This window comes from Henckelia pumila, chromosome 4, assembly GCF_033568475.1.
Source record: "Henckelia pumila isolate YLH828 chromosome 4, ASM3356847v2, whole genome shotgun sequence".
In the NCBI taxonomy this organism is placed as follows: Eukaryota; Viridiplantae; Streptophyta; class Magnoliopsida; order Lamiales; family Gesneriaceae; genus Henckelia; species Henckelia pumila.
Window position 1 is genome coordinate 80,028,547 of NC_133123.1, and position 25,368 is coordinate 80,053,914.

At 33.3% G+C, this 25,368-nt stretch overlaps 4 protein-coding genes and 1 long non-coding RNA gene across 5 annotated transcripts; 3 read left to right on the forward strand and 2 right to left on the reverse strand.

Annotated features, from left to right (window-relative positions):
* Positions 1-4,786: 4,786 nt before the first annotated feature.
* On the forward strand, positions 4,787-6,913 carry LOC140894702 (uncharacterized). Its single transcript, XR_012153909.1, has 3 exons — positions 4,787-4,925; positions 5,953-6,001; positions 6,686-6,913. It is a non-coding gene; the product is annotated as an uncharacterized lncRNA (long non-coding RNA).
* Positions 6,914-9,289: 2,376 nt separating this feature from the next.
* Positions 9,290-12,070, forward strand: LOC140865265 (mitochondrial carrier protein CoAc1). The gene is made up of 7 exons (XM_073269849.1): positions 9,290-9,711; positions 9,784-9,869; positions 9,958-10,165; positions 10,566-10,698; positions 10,905-11,089; positions 11,260-11,388; positions 11,689-12,070. Exons 1-7 carry the CDS (start codon positions 9,574-9,576, stop codon positions 11,797-11,799), a joined length of 990 nt encoding a protein of 329 aa, XP_073125950.1. The 5' UTR covers positions 9,290-9,573; the 3' UTR covers positions 11,800-12,070.
* Positions 12,071-13,315: 1,245 nt separating this feature from the next.
* On the reverse strand, positions 13,316-16,055 carry LOC140866672 (probable ADP,ATP carrier protein At5g56450). The gene is made up of 2 exons (XM_073271710.1): positions 15,598-16,055; positions 13,316-14,090 (listed from the first exon to the last, which is right to left on the reverse strand). The coding sequence occupies exons 1-2, from the start codon at positions 15,898-15,900 to the stop codon at positions 13,461-13,463; spliced, it is 933 nt and encodes a 310-aa protein (XP_073127811.1). The 5' UTR covers positions 15,901-16,055; the 3' UTR covers positions 13,316-13,460.
* A 1,877-nt stretch (positions 16,056-17,932) lies between these two features.
* Positions 17,933-20,846, forward strand: LOC140861323 (ATP-dependent zinc metalloprotease FTSH 4, mitochondrial-like). The gene is made up of 6 exons (XM_073264332.1): positions 17,933-17,959; positions 18,151-18,232; positions 18,830-19,084; positions 19,164-19,288; positions 19,408-19,884; positions 20,006-20,846. Exons 1-6 carry the CDS (start codon positions 17,933-17,935, stop codon positions 20,825-20,827), a joined length of 1,788 nt encoding a protein of 595 aa, XP_073120433.1. The 3' UTR covers positions 20,828-20,846.
* A 273-nt stretch (positions 20,847-21,119) lies between these two features.
* Positions 21,120-23,271, reverse strand: LOC140865067 (UDP-sulfoquinovose synthase, chloroplastic). The gene is made up of 3 exons (XM_073269575.1): positions 23,137-23,271; positions 21,889-22,905; positions 21,120-21,810 (listed from the first exon to the last, which is right to left on the reverse strand). The coding sequence occupies exons 2-3, from the start codon at positions 22,891-22,893 to the stop codon at positions 21,409-21,411; spliced, it is 1,407 nt and encodes a 468-aa protein (XP_073125676.1). The 5' UTR covers positions 22,894-22,905; positions 23,137-23,271; the 3' UTR covers positions 21,120-21,408.
* Positions 23,272-25,368: the final 2,097 nt, after the last annotated feature.

Sequence of the window (25,368 nt, forward strand, 5' to 3'; positions counted from 1 at the left end):
CATCTCCTTTTATAGGCGTGGAGAAATTCATACATAATTAAAAATAAAAGAAAAGAGGGGGACCACCCGACACTACATAATGGAAACAGCTCATTTTACATCTGAGTGGATGCCTTTAACATGTGGTATGGTCCACGATTTCATTTGTTTTTACATTGTGTCACTCTTTGAATCACTGGTGCATTCGGACCATTTTTTTATTGGTTTGCCTTCTTTGACAGCTGTTTTGTCCTCTTTGACATCTACTTCTTATGTCTGAATGGGTTGGCAATGTCCACATTTGTGAGTGGAAATCATTGTTCTTAGTCTTTGACATAACATTTGTTGGGTTTCTCGGGTCATGTCAACTCTTGCTTCATAGATTGGAGCTTCGAATTGAGCTAACATGGCTTGTTCTTTCTTTTGGATTGTCTCCTTGTGTCCAGTGGTTAATAAAATTTTACTGGTTGCAAAATTTATTTTAACCTTTGAGTTTCCATCAATCTTTCCTGTCTTTGAGATTATATCAATCAATGTCTTTATTTTTATCTCAGGAAGTGTTGAGATATCCATTACTGGTTTCTCTTCATTTGATCCTTCGAATAAAAACTTGTCTTTTTGTTTTCGACATTGAATATATACCATTGGTTGATAGAATTTGTTATCATCCCAATCTGGAAGGGTTGAGTGAATACTCAATGTTAATACTGGACCGTCCTTAAAGACTGCTTTCTTGAACTGGATGATACTATTTCTCAACTGATATGAAAATAGTTCTATTTCTTGATTGTTGGGACTAACTTCCAATCCACTTAATAATCCATTTGAAAATAATCTTGCGACTTCATGCGCTGGAGCACCTTGCAGTGTTCTTGCTTTTGATATGCTCTGTGTGTCATAAGTTTGTAGCCAAGATTCTGCAGATGGTTTGGCTATTCTCAAATAGTTTAGTGTTTCAAAGAATTCAGTCTTGAGTTTTTCTGAAAAATTTGTTTTTTCAAAAATTGGTTTTTGTGGTCGCAGATTGACCATCTTTCTTTCTTTCTTTTCAAGGGCACTTTTAAACGTCTTTTCTTTTTTTTTTTCTCGATGTTGGTTGTGTCCACCGGTTCTTTTTTCTTTTCTTTTTCTTTGTCAGTGTTGGCTGTGACCACTGACTGTTTCTCTTTTATCTCCATTATTTTGTCAAATGGAGTTGCCATTTTGATTGGTGTTCTTGGTGAGGATGATGATGATGAAGTTATCATCTTTTCTTCTGTCCTTTGAATTTTTCTACTCAAATTCCTTTCTTTTAGTTGAAGAATTTGAATTTCTTCCTGCAATTCAATCAATTGTTCATTTAATTGACTTAGTTGCTCCATCTTGATTATACTCTGCACAAGAAAACATATTTATATATATAATGGTTAGTAAAATAACTCTTTTCGTGAGTAATTCGGATAGTTTTATTATGCATATCATTGCATTTATAAATTCTTTTGCAAGAATTGAATCAATCTTAAATTGATTATTTTACTCAAAGAGTAATTTATGTTTCTGAATATAAATCTCATTTCATTAATTTATATTTCCCATGCTTTCTGAGGCATGTTCGGATGACTGAAAGTCATAAAATAATTCATGTTTCTGAATATAAATCTCATTTCATCAATTTATATTCCCCATGCTTTCTGAGGCATGTTCGGATGACTCACAGTCATTTTCTGGATCACTTAGGATCTCTTTTGTTATTCCGTTACTACGGATAGTATAGTTTGGATGAAGTTCTCTGGTTAATGCGTCGGATAATGAATTATCCGTTCCTTTGACATGTTGGATCTCGAACTAATAATGGTTCAATTCCAATTGCCATCTAATTAGCCTTGCTGCATTTCTCCCTGCATTTCTTGATATTTTCCTTGTTTTGAAATATGTTAAATTTATATTATTTGTTCTTACTAAAAACGTTTTAGAAATAAGATAAATTTCATAAGTTCTAATTGTGAATATTAAAGCTAATAATTCTTTTTCATTCGAATGATAATTTAATTGTGCACCTTGAAAAGTTCCTGATGTATAGTTGCATAATTTTTCATTATTTCTAGTAGCTGTTTTAGTAAGTTCTTCTAAATTTCTTTCTCCAGTATAAGCTTTTAAACATGCTCCCCAGTATTCATCTGAAGCGTCTGTTTCAATTATTATTATATCTTTATTTGAAGGAAAATATAATTCAGGAAGATTACTTATTATTTTCTTTTTAATAGTGTCTGTGTAATTAGTATCTTCTTTCGACCATTTCCACTTATAGTCCTGTTTAAGTTTTACCTGAAGAGGTTTTCTGATTTCTGCAAGTTTCTTAATGTAATTTTCAAAATAAGTTAATAATCCTAAAAATCTTCTTAATTGATCTTTATCCTTGATTTCACTAGGAAAATCATGAATTTTCTTAAGTATATGCGGTTGTAAACAATGTTTTCCATCTTCTATTTATAATCCTAAATAATTTATTTTTGTTTTGAATAATTGTGCTTTCTTTTCAGAAAGTATAATTTCATCTTTATGACAAATATCTAAAACTGTCATGAGATCTTTATAATGTTGATCTAGTGTTTTTGAATAAATTAATATGTCATCTATATAAACACAACAAAAATCTATATATGATTTAAAAGATTCATCCATATATCTTTGAAAGATACCTGGTGCTTGTTTAAATCCGAAAGGTAATACAGTCCATTGATACTGTCCTTTTGGACAACTGAATGCTGTAAGTAATTGTGTTTGTGGTTCTAATTGAATTTTCCAGAATCCTGATTTACAATCTAAACTGGAAAAATATTTCATTTCTCCTATATAAGATAATAAATCATTCTTATTTGGGATATAATATCCATCCATAATTGTTGCTTTATTCATCTTTCGATAATCAATTACCATTCTTTTCTTATCAGTATCTTTCTTACTGACATAAAAGGCTGGTGAAGAGTGTGAACTTTTACTAGGGATTATTATCTTAAGTTTTAATAATTCTTGAACTTCTTTTTCAAATATTTTTACATCATCCATGTTACATCTTCTTGGTGCTTCACGGATTGTGATATTAGGGTATTTGAGTTTTATTGAAGCAATGAATTATTTTCTTTTCTTAATTTTGTCCTGAGGATTTTCAGAACATATATCATGAAATTTTCTCATGATTTCTTTTTCAGGATTAATCGTTAAAATATTTTCTATTTTTAGTTCTATTAGATTTGTATTTCGTTTATGAAAATTCTTTGTAAATCCTTCATTTCCTACGAAATGCTGTTCGTATTTTGGGAATGTAAATCATTGATGATCCTTTGTTTAAAGTTATGTGATCTTCAAATTTTTTAAAGCGAAGATATTCTCTTAAAAATTTATTCCTATTATAATGTCCATTCCTGATTCTATTTGATATATAATGGGTATTACAAATTTTGTTTCTTCTATTTCTATTTTTAATTTTTCTGCTACTGTATTAAGCATGATTATTGATCCATCTCCTATTCGAAATTTTAATCCTTTATCATATTTCTTCCAATAATGATTTGGAAGTATATGCTTGCTTCCTAAACACATACTTGCTTCTGTATCAACATAAGCATGTATATGATATGGTTTATGTTCTTTGATTTTAATTTGAATTTTTATATATATACTATTTGGATTAGTTTTGTTTTTATTATCCATTCTCTCATTTTTTTTAATTTTTTTTAAGAGATAAGGGTAAAATTGGTATTTAGAAACAAAAATTTCTCTCTCCAGGGAGTTGAAAGTAAGTTTTATTTATGTAGGGATTTATAAATAAGTTATAAAGTGGTTTAGGGAGTGATTGACAATTAACCCTTAAAGTATCCGCAATACAAACCAAATCAACCACGTCAACACAAGAATCAACTTCAAAGTAGTGTTCTCTCTCGCCATTTTTCGATTTTGTTCTTCGAGCACATTTGTCCAAGAAGTTCGTAAAATTGCCCGTTTCGCACATCTACATTCTGCTAACCAGTTTCAGAGGCTGAAGAAGCCTTTCAATCTTCCTTTTAATTCGGGACTCGACGATCTTCCAAAATTTCTGTGAGAAAAATAGATTCAGAGGCTTGGGAGAATTTTGGTGATGTTCAAAAATGCATCGCGATTTGGAGAAAAATCTTTGCCTAGGGTTTGATATTTGATGTCGGGAAACAAATAGCTTTTTCCCATAGTTTTACGTTTGTTTAAAATATATTGGGAAAGATGATGATGTGGATTTAATTTTTATTTTTATATTATGTTATTTTCTTATTTGGAGGTTTAGAAAGTCAAATGGGCCACCAAAAATCCAAATCACCAATATTATTTACAGCTAAGCTTTCCGGCCGTGAGCTGGCAATTTTATGGAAGGAAAATTCAATTTTGGGAGGAAAAAGATTGAAATTGGAAAATATTGTTAGTTACAGGACCAAAAACGTTAATTGGCTCATAGCAAGACTGAAATTGAAAAAAGTTCAAGTTATAAGACCAAAAATGTAATTTTCTCGAAAAATATGTGTTGTCAAATTTTCGTTGTTTAAATTAAGTTAATGGTTGAAAAACAAGTGAGAATAAGGGGACATATATATATATATATATATATATATATATATATATATATATATATATATATACTATTTTATAAAGAATTAGAGGGTCATAGAAACCGGCTTCGTACGTATTGTATGGGTGGGGAGTTTGGTAGAACCAAAATACACTGAAAAAAAATCATAACCATCACGTCTCTAGAGATCGTGGGTATCATGGAGAAACCCAACCATTACCACCAATTGGTTTTTTCCTCCATTCAACACAACCAGTATTTTCCTTATTGTTTTAATTGGAAGTTCAAAGACCTCTGATTCGAGGGATTTATCTTTGCTCGAGAATTGCAGAGCAGATATCGACATGTAGATAACACAGTCATCAATTCTAAGGTACCCAAAGCATTTATTTGATTGATTTTAGTTACATTTCTCCTGTTCTGTTCGGGTTATACTGCTTTGAGAGAAATCAATATACTTTATTTCATGCTAATTTGCTATTACCATGAAAACAACAACTAACTGTTCGATAAAATGTGTGAAAATAAAGAAAAAAATCAGGCACGGAGCCACCTCAAAGGCTGGGATGGGCTCCAACCCTGGTCATTTTTTTAAAAAATTATTAGAAAATGTGTTTTTTTATTAGGTTTGATGTGTTTTTTATTTTTTATTGGGTTTCAGCCCTAGTTAAAATTTTTTTTGGGTCTTTAGCCCATTGAATTTATGTATCCCATTAAATTTAATTAGCACATTGAATTTTTTTTTATCTCATTAAATTTAATTATCTCATTAAAAATAACATTAATGTTTAATCAATTTCTCAATTTCTCCCTCACTTCAAAATCAGTTAATAGCTATGATAGTCAAATTTAAATATCTCCTTAATGACCAATTTGTTGAAAACAACAACTAACTGTTCGATAAAATGTGTGAAGGAGATGCTTTAAGGAGACCAATTTCTATTAAAAATGGTAAACTCACAATGTCATATTTCACATACTATTTGTTGCATGGTGATCTTTATTTCTGAATTTAGTAGGTCATGTCATAATTATTTTTCATTGCAAACTCAGTAAACATATTTGTTCAATTTCAAATTTTCACTCCCTTGTTTTGTACACATTATTATTTTTTATTTCACAATTATAAAATTTATTATGCTTCACTACTGTTTAAAAGCTCCTTGCTGTACAATATTACATGAGTTTGTTTTTTTTTTTTTTTTATATAGAAAATTCAATCAAACTATACATGAGTTCTTTTTTCTCCCCAGATTTCATTCGATGTGCTTTCAAATGCAACTTAATACAATTTTTTGCAAGAACTTTTATACCAAAATATTAGGAATCAAATTTCAAATGAATGGATGAAACCACTTTGCTGAAAAAATATCCTTCTAAAGCTTCGTCTTGGTTGTTAGACCTTCAAAACGTGGAGAACTCATGAAGTCAGGGATCATCCTTTATAAGGTACACAAACTCATACCATATTCAAGCTTTCTAAAGCAATGCAGGGAATGGCGTGGTGAATATAACAATCAACTTCACTTCGATTATGCATGGATTGTGGTTCAATCAAAGATAAATTCCATCATGCTAAAATTTCTTTGTCAATGTGGTCCGATATAACGACATGTTAAATAAGAGGCAATCTTGAATTCTCATCACTTGAAGAGCACACAATCCATGTTTGAACAATTCACAACCTGAAGCAATATATCAAGTATATATGAAATTATTTTAATTCTTTTACTGTGTCAATTTTGTTATCTTTAGTCTACATTAGTAAACTCATCCACTCAACTTCCTCCACTATTTTCTCAGCTTATCCCACATTTTCTTCAATTCAGATTCATGTTAATTTCTTTTTTTTTTGTTTTGTTTTATTTACGTATTTATTTTAACTAAATGTATTTGAACCAAAAAAAATTTGATGCTCACGATGCAATAATAAAAATTGAAGAAGAAAATGGACGGCTAAAGAAGGGTAAAGACGGAAAAAATAAATTGTGAATAGTAAATTTTTTAAAAGTTCTAATTTTTTTTTTGAATCACAATGTGTTGCAGTGTCTGGAGATTTTGAAGGAGATTAAATGTATTTTCATATTTTAATCTTTAGTTAATTGGTTTTTTCCCCTTTTTTCTTACTGAAAGGGGATACAAAATGGAGTTGCACGAGACAATGAGACCAAGAAGAGGGCACTCAATCACATTAATCCAAAATTTATCTTTGGTGTTTTTTTTTAAAATTTTTTTGGTGTTCAGTTTTTTTTACGTTAATTTGTATCTATTAGTTGGTTTTGATTATCTTTATTAGTAATTCTTTATAGATTCAAAATAAAAGTTGCATGATTATTGTAATTTAAGGCATAAAAGATTGGAGACACCGGGTATATGTACCTTTAATGGAGAGATTATTACTCTTTCTTACATGAATATTTTGTATTGTAGAATTTGTATACAGATTTGGGTAATTTCATGTCAATTATGTTGCTTGACTGGATTTGTTCAGTGTATAATTTGCATAAAATGTGAATATATAATTTTCTATTCATATGTATGTTTTAATGGTCTTCTTTATATGCAAACTAAAATCATATATGTTGTATGAGACAATGTGTAGCATCAGTGTTACGAGTGTATGTGAAATTCAACTTCCAATTCAATTAATGTCAATGTACTTTTTTTAATACTCAACATATTCTTTTGCAAATCATTTAAATTTAGTATTTATTATAATTTTAATTAAATGAACTAAATACTATTTAAGGCATAGAGAATTGTAGTCCACAATTTATTATATCTCAACATAATAAGTAAATGCTTATCCATTGCGTGTTAAGTGTAGTCATAAGTGTAGAATCAATTCTATTTTCTTGCACTCATTTTATTTAAGGCTGTTTTTGTTTGGACAGATAGCATGTCAATAAATCAGTATCACAAGCAATAAGCATCATGAGACATTGTGAAAGACTTACAGTTTCAATGTTTTGAAGAGTATAGATATTAAAATATTTATTAAAAAGAGTTGTAACTTACATTTACAATAAAAATTTTCAGTCTTAGCTCAAATATGTTGCTTCAATAACTTATATGCTTTGATTTTTTTCCCTTAGATGTTGGTTGTGTTTCAAAAAATAATTTCAATTTTATGTACATGTTTATGATATCAAAAACTATGTCATTTCAATTGTGACTCAATATACAATTATTCTTTCAAACCTTAGCACACTTATTATTACACATGTTATGTTTAATATTCATGTACAAACGTCGCACACGCATCGCGTGTTTCTCGACTCTCGATCGCCAGTATATATATATGTATATATATTTTTGAACAAATAACGGGAGAAATTTAAATTTTTATCTTCGTATCATCGTGATCGATTCACACGAGCACCGCACACGTGCACGTCTTGTAGTGTGTATATATATGGGAAAATTAGCATTTTGGTCCTGTATGTTGGCTTTTTTTTGGTTTTGGTTCTGTATGTTGGCTTGTTTTGGAAAAGATCCTGTAACTCGATTTTTTTTGGATATAGTCCTATATGTTGGCTTATTTTGGTTTTGGTCCTGTAAGTTGGTTTGTTTTTTGGTTTTCGTCCTGTATGTTATCATGTTTTGGAATTTAGAAGTTGATCTCTAATTATTTTTGTAATAAATATTTTTTATTCTTTCATGTTTTATCTGCTTATTGGTTTGAGATAATTACAACTAACTAATAAAAAAATATTTTTTTTACGCTTAAACTTTTTTTAATCTAAATAATTTAATTAAATCTAAAATATGTTAATTTAATGTATTAAATATAACATACTTTTGTTTTTTTAAAAATTAACAAACAAACATTCATTTATATCGTTCTCAACTGTAATTTCGATTTTTTTTATTTATTTGGCACTAAGTGTTCACCCACTTAGCACCTATTAATGATCATATAAATAAGTTCCAACCTAAATTAACAAAATAGCTAAAAACTAAAAATATATTTAAAACATACTTTCGTTCTTTTAAAAAGTAACACTCTAATATATTTTTTTTATCGTTCTCAACTATGATTGACTTTTTTTGTTCCGCTTTTCTCGAAAGCAGAGCTTTTTAGGTATATTTTACTTTTATCACGTTTAATCGCCGCTTAAGCGTACTTTTTAGAACACTGCAAATAAGCAAAATTTTGCTGCTCCCTCCAGTTTCGGCGACGGAGGAAAAATACAAAAAAAAATCAAGTTATTGTACCTTTTAGAACATAATTATTATTTTTAAAAATAATTAGAAGGTCAACATCTAAATTTTAAACCTAATTTATTTAATTATAAAATCATAAAAAAATATTTATTATAAAAGCTTAAGCGGTGAATTTGAAAAGTCAACTTCTAAATTCTAAATTTAATTTATTATTTTAAAATAAAAAATATAGGCGCTTATTCTAACTTAACCGAGCTTAATTTGGTCAAAACCGTATCTTTTCTATGACCAAAATAAAAAAAACAAGTCAACTAATAGGACCAAATCCAAAAAAAATCCAAATTCCTGTAATTTTTTTCAAAACATAACTTTGTATAGGACCAAAATCAAAAAAATAAGTCAACTTATTGGACCAAAACCAAAACAACATGTAGGACTAAATTCAAAATAAAAATAAAGTTACAGGATTTTTTCCAAAACAAGCCAATATATTGGACCAAAACCAAAATGAAGCCAATATATATATATATATATATGTATATGTATATATATGCTGTGGCGCCGCGAGATCGAAAAATTGGTGCAAGGCAAGGAGCAGACAAGTGGCTAGCTAGGTTTAAGTTTCAATTCATAAGCTCTCCTTTTTTCCATCTCAAGGCGAAGGAGAGATTATATATTATTCATTCAATTGCAAAGATTTCATTGTTTAATTTGAAAGATTTGATTTGGGTTTCTGATGTCTCCCTCGATATAGTATTTGATGTGTCCTCATTCTATCGAGGAGGATTGTTGGCTTGGGCGTGTTCTCAGGCCATTGCCTTTCCCAAGAGATACATGGGATAAGGAGTTTTACCATGGTTTCCGGATTTGCTGATGCTACATATATCGATGCCGTTCCCGTTTATGTCAAAGAGTTAATTGCAGGAGCTTCTGCAGGTGCTTTTGCAAAGACTGTGGTTGCCCCATTGGAGCGTAGCAAAATACTTTTTCAGGTGAATCAATCAATCAATGTCTTTGCCTTTTAACTCATTTATTGATTTTCTGTTCCTTTTTTTTTTTTCCAGACTAGGACCCAAGGTTTTCATTATCTTGGGGTCTATCAATCTCTTCAAAAGCTACTAAAAAATGAAGGGATTGCTGGGTTTTATAAGTAAGTTCCCAAGCAATAATATATATATATATATATATATATATTGCTCATCTACGGAATATGTATTATAGTACCTTCACTGATACAGGGGGAATGGAGCTAGTGTTTTTCGAATTGTTCCATATGCTGCACTACATTTCATGACTTATGAGCAGTATCGATCTTGGATTTTGGATAACTACTCTGCCTTGGGAACAGGCTCTATTGTGGATCTTTTAGCTGGTTCAGCTGCTGGAGGAACTGCGGTTCTATGTACTTATCCCTTGGATTTGGCTCGTACCAAACTAGCTTACCAGGTTTGAATTTTGTTCTATTTCTCATATCTACACAATATGTTTATTCTCTTATTTGCATATTCTTAAGGCATCTAGTGGTCAAGTCAATTTTTATCACCTTTTTTCCTTAATTGCCACATTTGAATAAAGTATAACTGGTTGAAACACATATCTCGAACAATTTTCATATCTTTAATATTGTTGTAAAATAGAAATCCATCTAGTACCGCGACCCATTTTGGGCATTGTGTGTGATATAAAGAGTTACTTCATTCGCATGTTGGTGAGACTGTGAATATTATATGAGATCTTCACCTACTTTTTCTTATTATTATTATTATCAGCTGGTCAGCATTCAATTATACAGTCATTTGTTGCTGACTCATGTTGGATGTTTATTGCAACTTCTATATGTTTTTAGGTTGTAGACGCAAGAGGAGCTACTCATAGTGGTACAAGACAATTTCATACTCACCCTGCTTATAGTGGAATAAGGAATGTGATGCAGAGGGTGTACAAAGAAGCGGGAGTACGGGGACTATATCGAGGCATAGGTACATTTGTGTGGTGCATACTTTATATGATACGTGTTTTAACATCCTCATGTTGACTCGTATACTCTTTATCATATTTCCCTCCATTTTAAGCTTTATTATATTATGATATGAAGCTTACAGTTAACCTTTGCTGATATGTCGAGAGTTAAACTCTCGTGCAAATATCATGTACTGATCAATCCTCAAAATCACCTTTCGAGTAGGTCCTACGCTCATTGGAATTCTTCCGTATGCTGGCTTGAAGTTTTATGTGTACGAGGAACTAAAGAGGCGTGTTCCCGAGGAGTACCACTCTTCCATTTTATTGCGCTTATCATGTGGAGCTCTAGCCGGTTTATTTGGACAAACTTTCACATATCCATTAGATGTTGTCCGAAGGCAGATGCAGGTACTGCTGCGTGAACGTCGTGTTCTGACTTTTATTGATGAACATCTATATTTAGAAAGTGTGCGGAAACACAATTCATTCTATTTATCCTAGCAATAATAGTTTTAGGTCAAGTCCTTAGATGTTTTCCTTTGGGATGGTATTTATCAAGAATTTAAGAATTGTAACAGGTTGAGCACCTGCAAATTTCAACACAAGGTGGCACCAGATACAAAAGCACCTGGGATGGGCTTGCTACCATTGCTCGTAATCAAGGTTGGAGGCAATTGTTTGCTGGCCTTAGCATTAATTATATCAAGGTACCCACTGTTTGGCCGTAGTCAAACTACGATCTCATTTTCATCAATTAAACTCTTAAAACAGCTTGGTCCCTCCACCTTCCAAAGATATGAGAAGCCATGTCAAAAAACATAAACATGGATGGATACATTTCTTGTTTCTGAACACTAAAGAGTTTTTTTTTTTTTTTTGAGTTGGGGGAGGGGGTGGTTTTCACTATTGGGTATCGAAATCGAGACCTCGTCCCACACTTGGGACTTTGGTGCCAGATGAACTACACGTCATCGACCACTAACAGAGTTGTTGGATGATGCTTGCAGATTGTTCCCTCGGTCGCCATTGGTTTCACGGCATATGACACAGTGAAGACCTGGCTTCATGTTCCTCCTAGACAAAAATCTAAAGCAATATCCACTGGCAAAGCTAGCTGAATCTGCCTCACATTTTTTAGCTTAAAGCATTACTTATTTTGGCAGAGGTCTGCTATTTGAGGTTATGTGAGGTACCATTGAACTCAATGGTAACAATAGTTCAGAAGCATGTCTTGCATGACAAATATGGCATCCCTTTGTTTACCCATCAAGAGACGCATCAAATTAAGAAGTGAAAACAAGAAATTCAATTGCGCACATGCATTTATTTTATAGGACAGGAAGTGTGACACGTAAATAAAAATATACAATGATTTATCAATCAACAATAATATCAAATCAGTAATCTATTATAGCATATTGAAAATACTTAATAATTATTTTGTTATAATTTGTTTTTATGGGATGAGGGTGGTATTATCGTTAGAAAATTATTTCGTTTTGTGAGATAAGAGTAGTAATGTAATTTGGAAATTGGTTGTACCCAGAAACCAAGTGAATTTTTTATATATAATGATGATTATGATATGATAACTAGCAATCGAAACGCGTACGGTGTATGTGTAAATATTAACAATAAACTTGACGGTTAGAGCACTGAAACGATTGTTATTTTATTTTTTTTGGAATGCGAAATTGATCAGAGATTTAGCAGTTTAATACTTTAATTTAGATGAAAAACTGAATAAGAAATGGATGAAAGATTATTTAAATTTGTAATTACTTTTAAAGAGATGCAGGAAATATTTATGAAGTTTTAGAAAAAAACCTTTTGTTTAATCTTTATAAGTTTAAAGAATAAATAGGATATGCAATTCTTTTATGGTGGACTTGGGGAGATATATTTGAAAATTGAAATACATCAATGTCTATTTTTTATGGTTTATCGTGAAACGATTGAACAAAATCTTAAATTTAAGCATTAATTAATTATTTACACAGTAGTAATACAAAATAAAAAGAGTTTCAAATGATATTACTATTAGGTGAACTTGATATTCATTAAAATAACATGAAATACTATATGAACATGTAATAATTAAATTTTAAATTTATGATATTATTTCTTTATAATAAAAATACATTTGGATTCTATGAAATTCTGAAATCGAAAAGTAACTTTGAAGTTCTGAAATTTGTTCTCTCGAAGTTTTTGTTCATGGTTGTGGACTTGTAGAGGTAGGCCAAAGTTGGGATGCTCATGATTACGTTTTCAATTCCTTGAAACATTACATGACATCTTCTTTTTTTTTTTTTTTTTTGACGTGAAAATCCGCAGCTGCTACCTTCGATGCAGCACTGAGTAAACCCCTGAACTAACGCAATAGCCTGCAAACTACGTTAGTTAGATAAACCACACTAGGCAAGCCCTGTATGACAGGCTAGTCCAAAAAGGTGTTGGTAGGGAGAATCGAACTCCTGACCTCTGGCCCTCTACTCCACCAACTTAAACACCACTATAACATCGTTTTTTTATGCTACATGATAGTGGTTTGACTATGGACCAAGTTTCAAACATAAGCAAAGCCTCGAGAGATTGGTAAATCAGCCCATTCATGATCACACTTCAAAGCAACATCAATTTTAATGTTTTCAAAAATCAATGTATGTTTTCATCAAGAATACATTTTGCCAGTGTAGTTTATCACCTTAAGCGTAGTCAATCCAAGTATTCCCAATTCATGTATGTCTATACGAAGCCAAAAAAGAAAACATATCCTCTATAACCCTGTCCAGTTCATTAACTTCTTGATCTCATCGTACAAAACTAGAACAGCAGCAGCACCAGTGCTCCTAAAAATATTTGATAGAGCCCCACGATAAAAAGAGGCAAAACCCTCCCCCTTGTAAATCTTCCTCCAGCAATCCAACGTACTCCTGTACATTGGTTGTCCTACGCCAGATTGCATCATCATTCTTCTCCTAACTGTATCGAGTGGATATGATAACATCCCAGCTGACGTTGTCACAGCTTGAGCAGCAACCCATCTTTTCCATAATGCTATATCTGACTTTGAATCTCTTGACATGGCGTCTTTAATAGTATCAAAACCACCAAAGTACAGGCCTCGATGAACAACCATTCCTTGCAATGAGGCCGAAAGCCCCCTGTAAATCCCTGGAATTCCATCTCTCTCATGTATGGTCCTAAGGAAGTGACCAATACCTTTAAATTGGCGAGTTTCAGCTCGTCCAAGATCGGCAGCTAGGCGTGTGTGGGCAATATCAAGTGGATATATAATTATCAAAGTTGTGCAACCAGCTGCAGAGCCAGCGATGAAATTGGCAGACGGGCCAGATAGTAAATCACCTTGTTGTGAGTTGCTGCGCAATATGTTCTTGTACAGATCCTGTCAAATTATAAATGTTGGTCAATGCTTTCTACACGGGCGATAAAACTTGCCATCAAAAGTCTAAGCCACTATCCTTATCATCACATAATTTCATTTAGATGATACTGGTGAACTTTAAGCAACAAAAGATCATCGAGAATGTTCAGGTACAAATTTCAGTTGGTGGGCACACACACGGTTAGCTCACTTGTCAAGTAAAGGAGTGACATAATCCAATATCATAGATGCTACATACAAAAACAGAAATCCTGACGAGCAATACACACATTGCATATAGGGTTTGTCTAAACTTCTTCATCATGTTCCACTTGTGCATCCAGGCTTAATAAACTCACATGAAATTGAAAAACTGAATCAAACATTGTTAGACGATCTTATTGAGACAAATTAAACAGGAGTTAACCAAGTTTCAATTTCAACCAGGTTCAGTGCTCAAAGCTCGGGGACTTTCTCATTGAGACTTCAAGCTACATATAGTAAAGATCTTTAAAACATCATGCACCCTGTCAGTATAATTATCCATCCAGGAAATTATGAGTATCCCCAACTTCATATCTACACTTTACAGGTCAGTGGTCAAGAATAACAGGCAAACAGTCTCCATCTTCAACAGTGGGTTCTTTTTGCTACTTCAGCTTCAGCCACTCTCATATTTTATAGTGCTTTTATTTCTCTTCGATGGAGGACATGTTATTCTGGAGACACTAGCTATTCAATGGGTTGAAGATAAAAACCATAATGCAACTATACCAATTAGCTATGTACGTGTTGGCCAGTTCTTGAGTAACCAGGACTTCCTAATTCTTTACAAAGATAATTACCAAAATTTCTTAAACAAATTAGCGTGGATAAGCCAGCATCATCATGACGAGCATTTCAAAGCTGAGAGCTTGCATAATATGCAAGCATCTAATAACCCTAAATAAAAAAAAAAAAAAATTACAGCCCTTCAATTGTTGATACAAGCTGATTGCAGTGATTCTCTCAGCACGGTCTGTTTAAAGTCATGTAGAGGTAAATTGTCACTAAAATATTGAGGTGTGAATCTTAGCAAGACCTTAATATCAACTGGCTGGGTATTCATGACAGAAGTTGCCTCAAGTATATTGTCACGAGGCTCAGGGCTTAAAAATATCCTTGAATTTGAGTGTAGCAAGAGTTGCAGTACCTTTAGTGAGATATGGTGCCAGAAAATTCCTTTTGATGTTTAATTACATACTTGACCAAACTTAAAAAACCACCAAAGATAATATTAATTTAGGCACAGTAAGAAAACAAGAAGATGACATTCATAGTCACGAGGTCTGGCCTTGGAGAAACAAAATGTACAATCAAATTCCAAATTAAACTATTCACAAATCCAATTTTTTTTTTTTTAAAAAAAGAAGTGCCATATCAGCGAACCACAACACAAACATGATCACACAATTGATGGATCATTATTCATGAAAGTCCAATCATACATACCTTTAGCAGAGAGGGAGAGAGATAAAGAAAAATTTACCTTAAGTGAAAAATTGAGGGCAACAGAAGGATAATATCTTAAAACACTGCTTCCATTGCCTCTCCACAAAGACAACACACCTTCCTCCTTAACCGTACGGAAAATGCAGTCCAGCATCCCCTTGAATCTCCGGTGGGGCCCACCTTCCAATATGGCCATATTGCTCTCCTGTGTCTGCAGCAGCAACTTTGCTCGCTCTATGGGAGCAACAATGGTGTGCACCACGCCTCCCATCATCGCCCCCGCCGTCAGATCCCTGTGGAAGCTACTCGCCCAATTCGACTTCTCACTTTCCTTCACCATTCTTTATTCTCCGATTAACCCATAAACAACCAAACTTTGTAATTCAATTTTCTCGATTCCTTTGAAGATTATATTCATCAAATCCACAACGCAAAACTAATAAATTGTTGACACCAAATAAGATTAGATTCCATTCTAGAAAATACATACAAACAAACTTATTCTTATTTTGCAGCAAATCAAATCAAATGGAAAGAAATGCTGTCGAGTTTGGGCCTCTTCTCTTCTTAATGGGCTGGGCCCACCTATGCCTAGATAAAATTTTACAAGTCAAATAGTTCGATCTGAATATTGAAAATTAATATATTTTTAATTAATGAACAAGATGTAATCCAAGATCTATATCGTCTGATTAATATTTTTTTAAAAAATTAGATAATAGACACACACAAGTTTTGAAAGTAGGAGCATTACAAGAATCTATTTTCTGACAATTTCGATCACTTTATACATTATCACTTCTAAACTTTATCTTTACTATATTATAATTGATAAATTCATTAGAATAACTAACTTTGGCCAGTTTAATAGATTTTCAAATTTATCCTTATAATTATTTCAAATATATTCAATGATTAAAAGATAAAAATGTAATTTAGAATTAAAAAATTCCCACATCTTATCCCCACTATCCCACTATCTTAATTTTTAATTATTATTTTTATAAAATTATATTATGTGCACATGCAATGCATGTGCTTAATATACTAGTATTAATTAAGCCTATTATGCTAGGCACTTCCGTTTAATACATACCACCCGTAGGGCACTATCCTGCGGATGATGTGTAACCCCATAATGGGTCAAAATTAGTGGGTTCCACGTGGAGCTCATTGATTTTAACCAATAGAAAGCCGCCACGTCACCCTGCGGGTAGCATCTACTCAACCGCTAGGCACATGCACATATATATTTCTTATGGCCATCACATCATAAGGGTGCTTTGTTAGATACATTATTTTAAGCTAAGGGGAACTCGACATGGATCTCGTTGTAAAGATACACACCATCCAGGTCAAGTTCAATAGTTATTTTAGTAGATTCAATTTCATATATTTATATGGGCATTAAATTAATTACTTGATTAGTTAAGTATCTATCTATTATCAGCGACTATGGGTAAAAATCTTTGGGCATATGAAATTGATATTTTAGCGAGAACGATATTAATACATTGAAACAATTGTTAGAGAATACTGATACATACTTTTTACACTGTATAATTTTTACTCCGTCCTAAAAAAATTATTAATATTATTTGTATGAAAATCATATTAAGTGGGCATAATTCAATATTTGAAAATCCATAACTAACTAAATAGTATTTTTTATATCAACAAATTTGTCATTTTACGATAAACATAGACCGTGTCACCTTTAAGTCTCACAAGAAAATTGCTCACAAAATATATGCCTATATGGTTTGTAGCATTCCCATAATAAATTAAAATTTCCCAAAAAAATATCTATTCAACATTTTGAAGTTATATAAGTCATTATTTATTTTAACATCTGTCTAACTGTCTTTTTCATGTTGAAGTCTTGAATCTTTGAACCCATAGGAATACTATATTTTGGCTACTGAAAACAAATTCAATGACTTTTCTGGTCATTTTATGTGAGTCCGAGATTTATAGTATCACGAGTTTGAATAAGATGCTAGTTACTATAACAAGTTTCGATGATTTTTTTCTGGTCATTTCATGTGAATCCAATGACACCGAAATTTCTACTCTACGAGTTTGAATAAAATGTTCGCGCGAACATCTAACGTAAAACAAAAAATATGGATGAACTCCGTGTTACCTTTTGTTTTACGGTGAAACGTTCATGCAAAAATTTTATTAAAAAAATAATAATAACAAAAAATAGAGTATGCACTTTTTGCATTTCGTGAGTGCCAACTTTTTTCCGTTAACAACAAACATTTTTCCAATTTCCGTACTGTACGATCCATGATTCAAATTTTATGTATCTGCAGCTTTGTTCATTCATTTGATTTCATTTCTAAGAGGAAGGAGGATTTGCGGAGATGGCCTTGAGACGCCTTCTCAATCAGGTGAATCAACTTTTGGAACCCATTCAAGATAACAATTTAACTTGTTCCACAAGTTTAGTACTGGTCGGAGCTTTAGGATTTTATGATACCATTTCGATCTTCTTTGATATTGTTTGCATTTGAAGTTGAGGATGGATTAGCTGTACGTGTTTAGTTGAAATTTCAAGATATTAGACGTTTCTTTTTGACAGGAATTGCTTCTGAGGCAGTCAACCAATTTTGTTGCTCGAACTTCACGAATTCCCAGACGACATGGTCATGGTCATGGAGCTGGTCTGCGATGGATTCCTCTTTCCCGTCGATGTTTGGTTATATATATTATTGATTTTATGTTGCCTCATACCCCAACCAAAACACCGAAGAGAATATTTTCATTTTAACATTAATTAACTCAAACAATTTTTGGTTTTTTTAAACATAACTTCTTTGGTGATCACATCCAGTATTACATTGTTATACACAAAATACCAATTTTGTAGTCTAGCTTGTAGTTTGCATGATACAAATGAATGGAGTGGTGCTGCGTGTATTAAAGATCCCTATGATCGAAATGATCCGGAGACGGTCATAATGTTGTTAGAAATGGAGGAGCCTTTGTTACTTTATAACTCATACACTCTCTCTGATTATGTCTAGGCTTAGGTTAAGGTTGATAGACTTGATGCAAGTGTGCTGTTCAAGACATTGCACAGCGCTGAGCATCAAGTTGAAATTTTGCCTAAGCCTCAAAATTTCCACCTCTGCATTCTGAACTGGCCCTTTCGAAAGTATCCAGCTACAGACCTTCTTCTCATCTAAGTTCCAATATAATTACTCTGGATAGTTTCCTTATTTTTGCTTATGATCTCCACAGTATCACGTGTTAACTAGGATTCATTACAGGTGTCTTTGGTGGCGCTCATCCGCAGTTGAAACAGAGTGTTCAAGCTCGTTCTGCTTTTCAAAATGTGGAAAAATCTTCTAAAGACGGAATATTTGGTACTACAAGTGCTCCAATACATGTGGTGAATTCTGAAGGAGGGTATTTTATAAAGCAGTTATGGCGCGCAATACGTGCTCTTGGTGTGACCTTCCTGTTGATTTCTGGTTTTGGGAATATAATTGAGGATAGTGGAATTCGTAAAGGTATAGATGTGTCCCTTAATACTGCAGTTGTAACCAGATGAATATTATTCATTTCTTCATTTTGATTTGCTCTTATCAGGGCTTGGTTCAAAAGAAGAGGTGCAACCAAGTATGGAATTCAGGACAAAATTCAGTGATGTCAAGGGAGTTGATGAGGCGAAATATGAGCTTGAAGAAATTGTCCACTACCTCCGTGATCCCAAGGTAACTGAATAGCTGGTGTGACTTTTTGATTTATTTATTAGGAGAAACGGCTGTGTCGAGGGAGATGCTTAGGCATCCAGAGTATGTGTAATCTTGTCATCTTTTACATGCCATGATAGCGCTTTACCCATCTTGGTGGCAAGCTCCCCAAAGGTGTCCTACTAGTTGGTCCCCCTGGCACAGGAAAGACAATGCTGGCAAGAGCCATAGCTGGAGAAGCTGGTGTGCCTTTTTTCTTTGGCAGCGGTAGTGATTTTGAAGAAATATATGTTGGTTTTGGAGCCCGTAGAATGAGAGATCTCTTTGCTGCTGCAAAAAAAAGGTCACCATGTATTATTTTTATTGACGAGATTGATGCCATAGGAGGAAGGCGCGATCCAGGGGATCCACGATACATGAAGATGACTTTGAATCAATTACTTGTTGAACTGGATGGCTTCCAGCAAAATGAAAGGATTATTGTCATTGCTGCAACTAATTTTCCGGAGTCCTTGGATAAGGCACTGGTGAGGCCTGGGCGGTTTGATCGCCATATAGTGGTCCCAAATCCTGATGTAGAAGGGCGGAGGCAGATTTTGGAATCCCACATGTCAAAGGTATGCTTCTTGCTAAAAATATTTCCGTGGTGCACGACCTAAGTCTGAGATTTGATTTGTCCTCTGATTGGAGTTTTATGTGGAGAAAAATGATTTGATTGAATTTTCATGCATGCCAAAGGTTCTCAAGGCAGATGATGTTGATCTAATGATAATTGCTAGAGGAACTCCTGGGTTCTCAGGTGCTGATCTGGCAAATCTGATCAATGTTGCTACTCTTAAGGCTGCAATGGATGGTGGCAAAGAGGTGAGTATGGTTGATATTGAGCACGCTAAGGACAAAATTATGATGGGAAATGAGCGCAAATCTGCAGTTATATCCGAAGAATCCCGAAAGCTGACAGCTTACCATGAAGGCGGTCATGCTATTGTAGCCACATATACTGATGGAGCATTACCAGTGCATAAAGCAACCATAGTTCCACGAGGCCTGGCTCTTGGAATGGTCACCCAATTGCCAGAGAAAGATGAAACGAGTATATCTCGCAAGCAAATGCTTTCTCGTCTTGATGTGTGCATGGGTGGAAGGGTTGCGGAAGAGCTCATTTATGGAGAAAGTGAAGTGACTTCAGGTGCATCCAACGATCTCCAGCAAGCAACTCATCTGGCAAGAGCGATGGTTACCAAATATGGAATGAGTAAACGGGTTGGAGTTGTTGCTCACAATTATGATGATGACGGTGAGAGCATGAGCACCGAGACTAAGCTTCTGATTGAGCAAGAAGTGAAAGAACTGTTGGAGAGGGCCTATAACAATTCAAAAACCATCCTGAACACGCATAGCAAAGAGCTCCATGCGCTTGCCAATGCTTTGCTTGAGAATGAGACTCTTACTGGAAGTCAGATCAAGGCACTGCTTGCTCAGGTAAACTCTCTACAGTCGCAGCAACAACAACAACCTATTGTTGCTGCGCAAAATAAATCAAAGTCCTGTACTAGATAAATGAGATTTCTTTTGTAGATGTATGGGTTTCTCACGGCACATAGTAATGGCTTAAAGGGTCAATATCTTAAATATCTCCTTAAAGAAAACACTTTACCCTGTAGAATACTCGTCTGGTGCCTAACCTATTCAGGCGCTCTTTCCAATTAACTTCTTGGGTGGATCTGTCTTTAGTCCCTGAACTGAACACGGTTTTGTTGGCAATGAACTTTTAGACGAAGAAAGAGACAGACAAATAAAAGCTTTCTGAATCGTGACTAAAGAATTTGAAGCCGAATAACACAGAAAAAAATATACAAAGCCCCATTCTTTTCGAACGGTACCAGCTATAGGTTTTTTTATTAACTGTATTGTATACATGAAGAGTATGGATTGTAATCTTCTAGCAAACAGAGTCCACAAATTCATATAATTCTTTCAAACCACTTTTTCATTCGTCCTGGGTGTTAGATTCAAGTAAAAGGTGCAGATTGGTAGAAATGCAAAATAGCGAAAGGATTAAATCGGTACAATTTTAAGAATCAAAGCAAATTAAAGTAAAATCTCTGAGAGTACATAAAGCTTTGGCACTTTTAACTTGTTCACGCTGCAACAGTTTTTGTCTTGGACCCAATGTTTTTCCATGAAACGTTGGGCATTATCTGTTTTGAGTCAACACGATCTTTGTATTTAACAGCAAAGTTGAGCAACGAGTCAAGAAGAGAATCTGAAAGAAGGTGAGGTTTGAGGCCCAATTCCACGAGTTTGGTGTGCTTCGCGTTATAGTAATGCTCTTCAGCCTCCACTCTAGGATTAGGGACAGATACAGTTTGCACCTCAAGACCGAGTTTCTGACCAACCCTAGTAACTAGAGCAGCGAGTTCATTAACAGAAAACTGCTCCGTGAATTGGTTAAAAACTCGAAATTCTCCACTCTGTGCAGGATTTGCGATGGCAAGTTCAACACATTGAACTGTATCTCTGATATCCAAATATCCCCTTGTCTGTCGTCACAAATAGAATGGATGCATCAGGCAACTTACCATGAAAATCAATTTGGGATCTAAATAAGATGTTGTTACCTGGCCTCCTTTGCCATATACAGTAAGTGGATGACCAACTGCTGCCTGAACGCAGAACCGGTTCAGGGCAGTTCCAAATACTCCATCATAATCAAGCCTGTTATAGAGTTCTTCATGCATAGCCGTTTCATCTGTTCTCACACCATAGACAACTCCCTGGTTCAGATCAGTGGCTCTGATTCCCCAAGCCTTGCAAGTAAACGCAATGTTGTGTGAATCGTGGACCTTGCTCAAGTGGTAGAAAGAGCTAGCTTGCTTGGGATATGGCAGAGTATCGGTCCTGCCATTGTGTGTAATTGTTATATATCCCTCTTCAATATCTATGTTTGGGGTGCCGTATTCTCCCATTGTCCCGAGTTTCACAAGATGGCAATCTTCTCTGAACTCTTTTATGGCAAACAAGACATTAAGCGTTCCTAATACATTGTTTTGTTGAGTGAATATAGCTCTTGAGCGATCGATCATGGAATAAGGGGCAGACCTCTGTTCTCCAAAGTGGACGACAGCATCAGGCTTAAATGATGTGAAGGTCTCTGCCAAGAACTCAAAATCACAGATATCACCAATGTAAAGTTGGATATCTTTTCCCGTGAGAGTTTTCCAGCGTCGAATACGGTTGTGGATGGATGAAATGGGCGTGAGAGAGTCGAGACCAAGCTGGTGATCAAAAAGACGACGAACAAGGTTGTCAACAACTGCAACTTGGTAGTTTTTGTTTGATAGATGTAGGGAAGTAGCCCAGCCACAATAGCCATCCCCGCCAATGACCATGACTTTTTTACGAGTGGAAGCTTCATCAGAGGTCTGGGGAGGATCGAATTTGGTTTCTTGGCCCAAAGAGACAGCAGCCGCGGAGATGGTATGCAAGCGTTTGTCTCGGAGAGCAAGTTTCTTAAAGGGCTGTGAATTGGGAAATGGTGATAGGGAAGATGAAAGTTGGTGGAGTGATTTGGAGTGTGATAAGCTGAGATTTGGTGGACACGATAACATAAGTAGATGGGCCATCGAACTTAACAACTGTATCAAAGCAAAGCAAAGCAAAGCAACATATATATATATATATTAAAATCCTCATCAAAAGCGGCAAACAAAAATAGAACTCAAGCAAACACCTTGGCAGGACCATGAAATTGATTCAAGAAATTCAATGAGGTTTGCGTTGGGCCTCTTTAAAACTAACAGTTCATAGGTTAGGTTTTCCATAACAAGAAAACAGAAGATAAAAGAGAAGAAAACAAAGATAATTACCCAGATGTGAATTCTGATGTCCCTCAAAGTTTGGTGGATGATTCAGCTTGCAAGGGAGGGAGGAGCATCCAAGAACGTTCGGAATGGGATATTCTGTCTTCTTCAAAGTTACATTTTCAAGCTCCACACCCCCACCCCCAAAGCTTTCCTTTTATTATAAATTGAGACATTATTATTACAATTTAGCCCAATTCAACCTTTTGGTTAAAACGGTATCCCATTTGTAGGGTGTTTTACGAGCTTATAAGCTGTTAGAACTTATTTTAAAAATAAGCCGTTAAAGTGTTTTGATAAACTTGTTTTAAATAACTTAAAGATGTTGATGTATTTGGTATTATAAGATCTTTTTATGGTCGAAATTACCAAAAAGAGTATAATTATATGAAAATAATGTTTCGAGTTATACATATATGAAAATAGTTTTTAGAATAAACATATATTAAAAAATAAAATTGTTATAATTTTTATTTTAGAAAAAATTTATGTGATTTGGAATTTTTTTTAAAAATAATATTTAATATTTAATGGGTGGAAGATATGATGGAGATTTATTAAAATATTTAAGGATATTTTAGAGAGATAGAATGTTAAAATTAGATCTTTTTGAAAAAAAAATACATCTCTACTTACTTTTTTAAAAACAGCTTATAAGCTGTCAAAGAGCTTATTTTGACAGCTTATGAACTATTTCTAAATAAATTTATCAAACAGATTCGGACAGCTTTTAAGCTCTAAAACAACTTAAAAGCTATTTTTAAGAGCTTAAAAGCTCTCCCACATTGAGCTCTCATTTAATGGTAAGAATCGATTCAGCATTGTTAATGACTAATTACCCATCATAGGTTCGAAGCATTTCACTAATTTAAACTTTTTTTTTTTAGAGAAAGTGTTGACATAATATTTTTACATTTTAATAACGATGACCGTTGTAACATTTTTGGATTGACCGACTATTCTATATAAGAATTAATCCTTGTGTTTAATTATGAAATGGTGAGTTGAATTGAGTATTGACAATATTTTCTTGTGTTTAATTTATTATTACTAATTGTTACTCTTGATGTTATTAAGAATTAAGTCCTTGTCTTTAATTATTATTCTTTATTTGTCGAGACTCTCTATGTTGGACACAATGGTTGCACATTGTCAAAACATTATACAACAATATATATCAAATTATATATTTTTTTATGTTTTATTTCTTTTTTTTAAAAAAAAATTAAAGTAGTTGTTTTATGGTTTCAAAATCACTGAGCTTATAATTTTTTCAAAAAATTATAAGAATTATATATAATTTATTGAAAAATTATAAGAATTATATATAATTTATTGGAAGTATAGTGACATAAAAAAAAATAATTAGATTTGTGTTGTGTGATTGTGTCTTGTGTGTAGTAGAGACAGAAAAAACATAAATATGACACATGCCGACAATGATATGTGTAAAAGAATTCTAATAGGTCTGAGTGTCATTTGATATAAAAATTTCCAAGAACGTTTCAGTAAAATTCATAAGAAGAGTTCTGATAACAATATGACTCTAAAATTATCTACTATTCTCACCGTCTCAATTATATAGTCTAGGTTTTTTTTTTTTCGTTTGTCTCAAATATATAGTTATATACCATATTTAATAATATTTTTTATACTCTTTTACTAATATACCCCTATTAACTACACCTTGAAAATTGTGCAATCATTTTTTAATACATTAAATAAGGATAAAATAGGAAGTTTGTATAAAATTTATTTTTTCAATGATTTTTCTTAATCTATGTGAAAAAATAATTAGAACTATATAATCGGAACGGATGGAGTATATATCTATATTTGTATTTTCTATTAATTAATCTATCATAAAGTGTGCATTTTGAACAATGTTTTGCTATGTGAAAATATCAACTTACTCTTGTTCTCTTTTATATCAGGTTTCAAGTGTTGGAGTTAAATAAAATTTATATTTTTATTTGAGGATAAATATACATGGTAAAGAAAGAGGGTATTTCTTTTGTGAGAACAGCCTCACAAATGTATATTAATGAGAGAGAGAGGGGGGGGGGGGGGGGGTTGTTTCGACATGACTCATATCTAGCTACGATAAAAAGTAATACTTTTTGCATAAAAAATAATATTTTTTCATCGACTGAAGAGAATTTGTCTCACAAAATTAACTCATGAGATTATCGCACATAATTTTTTGTGCAAAGAAAATGATTGAGAATTAATTTAATG